At 41.1% G+C, this 10403-nt stretch overlaps 1 protein-coding gene across 2 annotated transcripts; it reads right to left on the bottom strand.

Moving 5' to 3' along the window:
- Positions 1-267: 267 nt before the first annotated feature.
- Positions 268-10169, bottom strand: LOC121515082 (zona pellucida sperm-binding protein 3-like). Of its 2 annotated transcripts, XM_041795664.1 has the most exons (10): positions 10066-10169; positions 9897-9968; positions 7170-7477; positions 6869-6987; positions 6681-6784; positions 6355-6532; positions 3471-3588; positions 3285-3367; positions 1013-1101; positions 268-396 (listed from the first exon to the last, which is right to left on the bottom strand). In XM_041795664.1, the coding sequence occupies exons 1-10, from the start codon at positions 10112-10114 to the stop codon at positions 332-334; spliced, it is 1185 nt and encodes a 394-aa protein (XP_041651598.1). In that variant the 5' UTR covers positions 10115-10169; the 3' UTR covers positions 268-331. The 2 variants fall into 2 exon arrangements, with proteins under 2 accessions (XP_041651598.1, XP_041651597.1); XM_041795663.1 differs by lacking the exon at positions 10066-10169 and having other exon boundaries at positions 9897-10059.
- Positions 10170-10403: the final 234 nt, after the last annotated feature.

The following is a 10403-nucleotide window of genomic DNA, read 5'->3' as shown; positions in this document are numbered from 1 at the left end:
GTTGTGTTTGGTCAACATTGTATAAACATACTTTTATTATATTTATCATACAAATAACGGCCTGATTTGCAGAGAAAGAGAAGAAAAAACGCTCAGAGTGAGGCCGGCGCCACTTTGAGGTGATGAGGTCCTACGACTAGTGGGCCTAGCTGAGCTCCTGTTATGAATGCATGACCCTTTGTTCATGTCACATCCCCTAACTGCAGCATTTCCTTTAATAAAACTTTGAAGACTTACCATGTAAAAACAAACCACATTAATCCAATGTCATGTAGGTATGAGGGCTTTAATTTCACCAAAAAAAGAAAAAAGAAAATAATGTAGCGTTTTTTCACTGTAGAGGCCTCTCCTCCACTTTGATCGGACCAACAGCTGTTTCCTGTTCCCACTGAGCTCCTGCAACACAGAAACAAACTTTAATACACATTTAATTTATGAATCAGCTTCTTTTCTCACAATCAATGGCCCAGGATAAAAGTCATGATGACATGGGCCAACGGCAAAATGGCATCAGTAAAAGCAACATAAAGAGGCATAGAAAGATGCAAAGATCAATAAATAACATCATTCTAATCACTGGAGCTGTATTACTCTGACATGTTAATCTGAAACTATTGGGCTTTTGATGATAAAATAGGACAGCTGTCCTGCGAGTTTTTGGGTGTAGTACACATTTATTGGTCAAGTTAAAGTCCAACAGACTTGTCTTGAAGAAAAAAAACCTTCAAAATTACAGAAAAATCAAACCAAATTTCATCAGATAAGTCAGTGAATGGCTGTGTAGACGTTAATTAAAACGCTGTGACTGTAATATTTAGATGGAACTGATGGAATAATTATTCAAACAGCAGGAGGTGCTTGGATGTCGTTTTAAGCTCTGATTCATGCATTTGATGTCTTTTTTTCAATGCTGCTGCTACATGTGGTGTTCAGATTGCAATCTGTGCAAGATCAAGTTGACACTCGTGACAAGCTCAATGACTGTATGATGAAGGTTTTTTTCGATCTTTACCTGTTCCTGTGAAGTGACTCTGACTTCCTGTTCCACAGTCTGAATCGCAGCACGCACAGACGTCATGTCTGCCACCGGCCTCCCTCCACCTGTCAATGAAAAGCATCAATTTTACCCACAATTCTAACAAAGTTCATGGGCTCTTTTTACATCACAGTTTTACTCAAATCAGCAGCGTTTACCAACCGGGCTGAGTCAGCGGTGTAAAGCAGAGTAAACTCAAGAGGATACATACTTTCCTTTTGGTCTCAATAGATGATCGCAAGTCAGCAGGATAAAATTTTATTTTTCTTTGATTGGTAAGACATGACCCGCCTTACTCAGTCTCTAATTGGCTAGTACTTGTTGTTGCGTTTGTTGGATGTTTGGGCACAAATATTCAGGTAAGTAAATATAAGGCAGGGTATGGCGGCCATGCTTTGTGGGTCTCTGATGCAACAAAGCCGAAGTTTAGTGTAGGTAGTGTCAACGTGCAAAAACAAAAAACCTACTTATAGGGAAACTGAATATGCAGGAGCTGCATGTTATGCATCTTTCGCTGGATGGGCCATCAAAAAATGTGGGGCGGGTGCCCCCAGTCCTGGGTGTACCCTGCCTATCACCCAATGACAGCTGGGAAGATATAGAAAATGGATGGAATGGATAAATTAAAATTCCTGGGGCAAATTCATGTCAGCATAAAAACTGTGCAGTAGCAGCTTCGTGGAATGGGTTTCCATGAAGGATCAGCTGCATGCATGCCTCACATCACCAAGTCCAAAGCCAAGTGCCAGATGGCTCTCAGATGGGAGAGTCTGGGTTTGACAGACCTTGGAAGGATGCTACCTGCCTGACTGCACTGTGAAGTTTGGTGGATGAAGGATAATGGCATGGGGCTGTTTTTCAGGGTTTGAGCTGGGCCCCTTATCTCCAGTGACGGCCAATCTTAATGCTTCAGCATACCAAGACATTTTGGACAATGCTATGCTTCCAGCTTTGTGGCAACAGTTTGGGGACGGCCCTTTTCTCTTCAAATATGACTATAAAGACATAGTTTGAGGAGTTCAGGGTGGAAGTTCTTGACTTGCCCACACAGAGCCCTGACCTCAACCCCCTTCCAGCACCTTTGAAATCAAGACTGTGAGCCAGGCCTTCTGGTCCAACATCAGTGTCTGACCTCATAAATGCTCTACAGAATTAATGGGCACAAATTCCCACAGGGACACTCCAAAATCTTGTGGAAAGCCTACCAAGAAGAGAGGAGGCTGTTATAGCGGCAAAAGGGGGCAGGTCCATATTAAAGAACATGTGTCCCTGCTGGTCAGGACGTCAAATACTTTTGTTCATAGATTGCACGTGAAACGGGTGACCTTTACCGATGAAAATGTTTGGGCATCAACTGATGAATTCAAGACAAAAATCTAAATACAAAATGACAACATTTTGAACATAAGAACTCAGATCAAAGTGGACGTGCATCAATACAATCTGCTTCCTTTGTTTGCCAATGTAATGATTATTTCTAATCCCAGTCACAGAAAGAAAAACTGGAAGCAACCACACTATTTTTTTGTCTTTGGATAGATTGTTAAGTCTCTCTTTCACACAAAAAAGCTTGTTTTCTTGATAGATATAGCACATTTTCAAATAAGGCATTATTCCTCCCATCCCTGCCCTCTCTCCCCTGCTGGTCTGCTTTCAATTAGCAACAACGCTTCAAGCCTGAGCTCTTGCATATGTATTCTGGCCAATACAGTAGGAGGTGGTATATGCGGAGTTGGTTTTCAAATCTGCCAAGGAGGAGGAAGAAGAGACAACCACGGCAACCACTCAGGTCAACATATGTTTCTGCTCTGTGAGGACAGTGGAGTCCATCCTTCAGGCTTCTATTTTAACAATGTTTAAGACGTCAACTATCACCTTCTCCCTACTTTCACCTCCACTGTGCTGCTCAAGAGGATGAAAGCAGCCCGTGTTGCGTGGATACGGCTGCTTTTGAAGACATTTAGAATAGCCTCTACAGCTATTTGCTGACAAGTACCCTGAACTAGGGCACAGATGGGCTCACACAACACATTTATTATGACAGAATTAAGAGAAGAAATTACCTGAGAAAGTGAAAGAATGCAACATATGCATGTCAGTGTGGGGCCTCCTCTGAACCACAATAATATATTTAAATGATGAAATCCTAAAATTCAATACTTATAAGGCTTTTAAGCCCAATACTAATGTTGCATGTGTTTCGTTTGCAGCAGAGAGGATCATGGGAGTTGTAGAGTTGGTGTTTTACCCGTTGGAGAAAGAACAGGCTTTGTTCGTGGCACGAGCAGCTGCAGACGCTGCTGTGGCTCTCAGACTGCAGGTGATGTAGATCTAAAGACACAACCACATTAAATCTAAAATAAGGATGATGAAGAGGAAGAATGACAGCCGAAATGTCAAACGTTAACGTGCCAAACTGTGTTCAAAGTCTCACCACGCCGCTGTCGTCCTGCTGGAACCTGAACGCCTCCAACTCAAACTGCAGTCTGTCGTCCTGAGAGCGAGGGAGGAACCGAGAGTGGGAGCCTGTTAGCTGGCTGTCAAACAGGCACCTGAATGCAACAGAGAGAGAGATCAGAGCATAAGACACCTGAATGCAACACAGGATGATGAGAATCCTCTTTGGATTTTGAAATAAAAAGCCAAACGGGACATTTTTCAACGCCTGTGTCTCACCTGGACTTTTTCTTGCATGCTCAAGGTCGCCTAAGAGAGGATAAAGGGAGAGCTTTCTTGGGCCCAGCCAAATGGGGGGCTCAAGAAAGTCAGGAAAATCATGGTCCATTGTAAAGTTAAGATGTGATAACCATGTTTTATCTTAACCTGAATAATACCCCCTCTTATCAAAGCAACAACATGAACTTTATTGTTGCTGTAGTACTTTATAACCTCATTAAAATGGAAACCCTTTTTCTTAAATTGAAATTCCCTTTTTTTCTAATGTTACAGATGTTCATGGGGAAACTGACTAAAATATTTGGAAAGTAACGTCAGACTTCATAGCTAAGCCATGATGTGCACAAATGTCAGGATGCCAGAGAATAAAGAAGAGGAAGCTAAAATAACGGAGGGAAAAATCATAAAATAACTGGCAAAAATGGGTTAAGATTGATCAAAAATGGATGGGAAAATGATAAAAAGAAGTGTCAGAAATTGGTTAAAAGATGGAAAAATAGGACATGAAAGGCAATAGGGGTGGGGAAATGTAGAAAGTGGTTAGAAAAAGGCTAAAATGGAATAAAAGTGGGTCACGGTGGGAAAACATGGAGGGAAAATGGTGAAAAGCAGTTAAAAAGTAGCAAAATGGATTACAAGAGGCAAAATGGGGAAAATGTGGACCTGGAAATGGGATTAATGTGGAAAAAATGGGTCAAGTAAGGCAAAACAGTGAGGGAAAATTATGAAAAGCAGGTAAAAAGTGGCTACAATGGGATACAAGTGGAATAAACAGGCAGATACAGTAATTAAAAGGGATTTATAGAGTGGCATGAATAAGTGTGTTCAACATCAGAACCCAAAAACAACACTTTTCAGCTCCAAAATGAAATAACTGTTAGCCAGGATGCAAGCCCCAATGCTACCGATCCAACACACGTACATTGACATCATTCAGGAGGGCCCTACCCTGGATTTTTCAGGGGCCCAGACAGTTCTGAGGGTGGTCTGCACAAACTTGTTCTCCAATCTCTTTAGGACCAAAAAGGTTTTTTTTGAGTCATTATTAAAAGAAGTTCCTGTCTGCTGTGACACAAAGGAACACGTCACAGCCTCTCTGTGGCTACGTTCACACTGCAGGCCTTAATGCTCACTTCTGAGCTTCTCTCAGGTCTGATTTTTTGTTTGCCTGTTCACACTGCAGTCAAGAGACCAGATACTTATCTTATTTAGAACCACATACTTAAGTGGCCTGATTCTGATTCAAAAAGGTCAGGTTTAATGTGACCTGTGCTGTTCACACTGTCAGAAAAAAATCTGATAGGAGTCACATGTGAGCAAAAAAAAAACAGATTCAAGTCACTTTTAACTGCAGTGTGAATGTAGCCTGTGTCTCTTTCTTTCCATTTTGAGTCATTCAGGCCCTCTCCTACAGTTTCCAAGTGTTTGCATGAGCTGGTTGGCAAAGCATGATGTGACGAAGGAAGAGCCTACTGTTGGATATCACAGCTCTGTCACAATGCATTCTGGGATAGGAACAGCTAATATGGCACATTTTAGGTCATCCTCAGGTCTTGGAGTGAGGCGTTAGGTGTCACATGAAAAAGTATCAGGTCTCAGAAAAAAAAGCCAAGATAAGATGTCAGGTCTCAGGAAAAAGGTGACAGATCTCAGGAATAAAGGTCTCAGAAAAAAAAAAGCATCAAGATAAAGGGTCAGGTCTCAGGAAAAAAGGTGCAAACATAAAGGTGTCAGGTCACAGAAAAAAAGGTCACAGGAAAATAGGGATCAACAAAAAGGTGTCAGGTCTCAGGAAAAAAACCATGAAGATAAAGGGTCAGGTCTCAGGAAAGATGGTGCCAACATAAAGGTGTCAGGTCTAAAAAAAAGGTAACAGGAAAATAGGCGTGAAGAAAAAGGTGTCAGGTCTTAGGAAAAAAAGCAACAAGATAAAGGGTCAGGTCTCAGGAAAAAGGTGTCAAGAAAAAGGTGTCAGGTCTCTGGAAAACAAAGCATTAACGTAAAGGGTCAGGTCTCAGGAAAGAAGGTGCCAACATAAAGGTGTCAGGTCTAAGAAAAAAGGTCTCAGGAAAATAGGCGTGAAACAAAGGCGTCAGGTCTCAGGAAAAAAAGCATCAACATAAAGGTGTCAGGTCCCAGGAAAATAGGCATGAAGAAAAAGGTGTCAGGTCTCTGGAAAAAAGGCATCAGGTCTCAGAAACAAAAAATCATCATGATAAAGGGTCAGGTCTCAGGAAAAAGGTGTCAAGAAAAAGGTGTCAGGTCTCAGTAAAAAAGGCATCAGGAAAAAATAAGCATACAGGAATCACTTTACTTAGAGCATCTAATGACAACTTACAGTGATCTATAATGACACCGTTTTTTCTGACACCTTTTACCTGAGACCTGATGCTTTTTCGTATGACACCTGACACCTCACACCTCAACCTGAGACCTGAGGATGTCCTCAAACTTACCCCGTACCCCTGAAAGTCACCCAAGATCCAGGCTTGCTAGAAAACATTCTGTAAGTCTATAAAAGTGGAGAGCTTTAAGAGGGAAAAACAACCAGGTGGTTATGATTTATGGTTCAACAACACGTGTCTCCTCTTGTCAACGACACTGGTCCCAGAGGGTTAAATAAAAGTGAAGAGGAAAATTACCCGCTATTTCCCAAGAAGGCGTATCGAGGGACGGTGTCGATGCTTGGGGCGACAGTGGCCACGCAGCTGTCCACCATCACTCTGAGAGGAGCGTGGTGGAACTGCTTGACTGAAACTTCAAACCTCATCATGTCTCCAAGAAAAAACTGAGTGGATGGACGAGGGAACTGCCAGTCATCTGGAAGACAGGGAATAAAAGCACTATTTTAAATAAATCAATTTTAAATTCCAGACCAGAAAAACAAATATATAAACCTATACTTTTCTCATACTTTAACAGTCAACCTATTTGATCAAATGCTAATACCATAGTCCCGAGCACTCACCAGTCATGAGTCTGAAGGAGAAGTAGAGGTTTTCCTCTGCAGCTTTCTTGATGCTGAATGGAGTCCAGGTTGGCTTCAACACATCGCTGCTCACGTTGTGCTCCCTGAAAGCAGCATTAACAGAAAAAAGCAAAAAAGTTTAAAGAACATTTCAGTGTTAATGGGAATATTTCAGGTTTTTCTATGACCTCTGGTAGTGACACTGGATGCTGACTGAGACGTCTCTGGTTCGGAGGATCTGAGAGTCTCCCAGTGGAGTCGGGGTGTAGAGTAGTGTGAAGATGTAGACGAACGAGTCCTCGGTCATCTGAAAAAAAAAAAACACCGAAGGGTTTAGCTGTAGCCTCAGGGCTAATGCTTTCAAATTTAAGATTTCATGGACAGACTTTTACAGAGGTTTTCAGGTGTGCATGTGTGAAAGCAGCTGAAGAGTCCAAAGAATTTTAATATGAAAGAGACCTTCTTGAAGCCACATTGTTAGTTCCCCACCTGCAGCTGGCTCCCACAGCCGTGCAGCTCCGCCTCAAAGATCAGGACCTGAGCTTCAGTGTCCTCCTCTGTGGCCGGACATCCTCCCAGCGTCACCTCTGCAGCCTGGACAGGTTTCCCGATCCCCAGCAGGTCCTTTTTGGCCTCCACGCGCACAGAGCTCTCCCCACAGACGGCGCTGACGCTGTTGGCAGCGGTGGGAATCTTCAGCTCAAACTCTGGGGGGTACTGTGGCTCGTCCTCAGGTGGAGGATCAGGAAACCTCCAGGAAAACGGCTCATTGAAGGACTGCTTCTGCTGGAGGACGTCTGAGAGGAGGGAGGGGAGTTCATTCAGAAAGTAGAAGTGTGAGAGTTTGTTTCAGTTTTAATTATTACCAAGACAAGAAGCATTTTATGCTCTTTTCTTACTGGAGCAATTTTAAAAGCCCTTCATTTAAATTTACTATCATGTGGGTCATAACTGCAGCTCTTACTGGCTGGGATTTGTTTCCTACTCTGCAGCCACAAGGGGCAGCAGTGAGCCTTTAAAATGCAAGAGCAGCAGAATGAACCAAAGATGACAAAGGGAGAAAATGTAATAAATGACAGATTTATGATCTATGCTTGGACAGTTTCTTTCGTTGTACAACAACCAGTCTGAGGCATCTCAAAGAAGACATGTAACTATGTATACATATATAAATACATACCTGCATACATACAAACATATTTTTCTTTACTCCCCACCTACCTATTGGATTCTTGATCTGTGTACTGATCTATTAATACCTGCTTGTAACAAAATGTGAATTTGCTGATTTTTCACAAAGGATTACACCACAAACTGTACTGATTGTATTTCTCCTGAGTGGGCGTGGCTTCAACTCAAATAACAGGCATGCCCACACCATCCTGGAGAAAAGTTTTATCAACAAACCTAAGTACAGATTTATTTGACTTTACAGGGTCACATTTTGTAGGCAAGCAGGTCTGACAGCTAAAGCGCTGAATGTTTCATCAAAAACCCTGAATATTTCAAGCTGGTTAAAATCCACTGAATAACTTTTTTTTTGTTTTTGAGATATTTTTGTGGCTTTTTTTATACCTTTATTCACAGAGCAGGAGAATGAATAGAGCCAGAAACAGAGATGAAAGACATGCAGGAAAGCAGCATTAAATGCATTAGACCAGCTTTTATTCCGTTTAAAAAGGTACATAACGTACAATAAGGACTTCCCCCGTTATCTGGTCTCTTTGATTTTTTTTTACTATATCACTACTCCAACTAATGCTATGTAAAAGCAACATTTAATATGTATAAACAGGATTATAAATACAAAACACATTTGTTGAAATCACTAAGATTAGGTTGGGTTATTTAACCCAGTGGACCCCTTTGGGATCGCAAGACTGCAAGGAAGTCTCCAAATTCCCCAAAAAAACCTAAGAATATTTTTTGAATTGCACTATTGCCACTTTACACAAATTTAGCCAAATTTTTACCCATTTTCATCATTTTTTCCTACCAATTTTAACACTTTCTTGCCAGTTAAAAACTTTTTTTTTGCATATTGTCACCACTTAAGCCTAATGTTGCCTCTGTTGACCCATTATTGCCACTTTTAACTCCATTTTACCTCTTTTTACACCCAATTTTTCCCATTTTGGCCACATTTGAGATAAGACAAAATAAGATTCCTTTATTAGTCTCACAAGTGGAAATTTCAAATCATTCCATTTCACTATCTGATATGCCCATTTTTGCCAGTTTAACCAATTTCTGCTAATATCTGCCTTTTTTCCTTTCCCAGTTAACACTTTTTTGCCAGTTAATATCGAGTTTTCATCCTATTTCACCAAATGTCCACCCATTTTTGCCCATTTGAAGCCTTTTCAGCCACTTTTTAACTCCATTTTACCACTATTTATGACAATTTGTGACTTGTTTTATTTTAATCTCTTTTTTGCCACTTCTAACCCATTTCTTCTACTTTTAAAATCCAGTTTCACCTCCTTTTCCACCATTTTTTGCCATTATTAACCTATTTAATTTTTTTTTTTTAAACTAGAAGGGATTTACGTTTTTATGACGGCTATGTACTACACAAATGATTAAGAAAGATATTTGTTTCTTTGATAAGAGTGGTTATTTTCAGGTTAAATATAAAGTATGGATATCACAGCTTAATTTACAGTGGACCATGGTTTTTGCTGACCTCCATGGGCCCCCAGTTTGGCTGGGGCTCAGAAGGCTCACCCATTTATCCCTCCTTATGGGCGGCCTTGTCTACACATGACTATTCTTGAATGTGCATGGCTGTGTTCAACCATCTCCAGGTACAGTGGGGTCTTCTGGCACCTTTAATTTGGGGGCCATGGGCTGAAAAGGTTGAGAATCACTGATTTAACCCAATGAAACAAGGGTTAAAACTAAATTTGTCTTTAAAACTGATTTAAAATGACATTAATCTTGACCGTACTAAAACAATCTGAGGTGAAGGGATGTAGGAATTGCTGGAATAGAGAAAAACATCCCTACTATGATCCCTATTTGGTACACTTTTTAAAATAGTTGTAGGTGGTATTAGGTCACTGAATTATTAACCACAATCTGTTCTTAAAGGCCCAACCACACACAAGAGGAAATAAGTGATAGCTGAACTCTCTTTTCTGCACATTAGCAAACTTCTTAGTTTAATTGCACAGCAAATATCAAAAAAATTTAATTTATATCGATCATGTTTACCTGCAGGTTCCTGGACTTCAGTCTGGTCTGGTTTCTGGTCTTCAAACTGGTCCCAGTACAGCTCCTGAGCTGCTGCAGATCCAAACAGTAGACAGAGAAATAATCTGACACACAGCTTCATGTTAATGCCGCTTTGTTTTCTAGTGTTTTCTTTGTTAAACATGCTCACCTGAGCCACAGGTAGATTTGTAAAGCTGATATTTGGCTCCACCCACCATCTGATTGACCTCATGGTTCTCCGGCTGTGCCTCGTTCTCCTGAACTGAGACTCACCAGAGCTTCTGTCAAAACTACACAACTTTATTTGAAACAACAAGGTGGATTGTGAGATTTCAGATAGATGAAATTCAGACGTGTTTCTGTTAAAAACTAGAAAGCATCAGCAACCATATGACACAAACCTTGTAGACTGCAGCTTCAGTGGTTTCCAGGTAGTCACAGGTTTCCTGAGAGAATGATTTCTTGTGACCACATGAGCTCCATGTCAGCGCTCTCTGACCATCTTGA

This window comes from Cheilinus undulatus, linkage group 9 (assembly GCF_018320785.1).
Source record: "Cheilinus undulatus linkage group 9, ASM1832078v1, whole genome shotgun sequence".
NCBI classification, from domain to species: domain Eukaryota; kingdom Metazoa; phylum Chordata; class Actinopteri; order Labriformes; family Labridae; genus Cheilinus; species Cheilinus undulatus.
Note: the sequence above shows the minus strand (reverse complement) of the source record. Positions and strands in the feature narration are given on the sequence as shown.

Coding starts and splice junctions, on each gene's coding strand:
- LOC121515082 (XM_041795663.1), bottom strand. CDS start 10,059: ATGTTTAACAAAGAAAACACTAGAAAACAAAGCGGCATTAACATGAAG. Junction 1,102..3,284: donor GCCTGTTCTTTCTCCAACGG/GTAAAACACCAA, acceptor TTTCATTGACAG/GTGGAGGGAGGCCGGTGGCA. Junction 397..1,012: donor GAGTCACTTCACAGGAACAG/GTAAAGATCGAA, acceptor TCTGTGTTGCAG/GAGCTCAGTGGGAACAGGAA.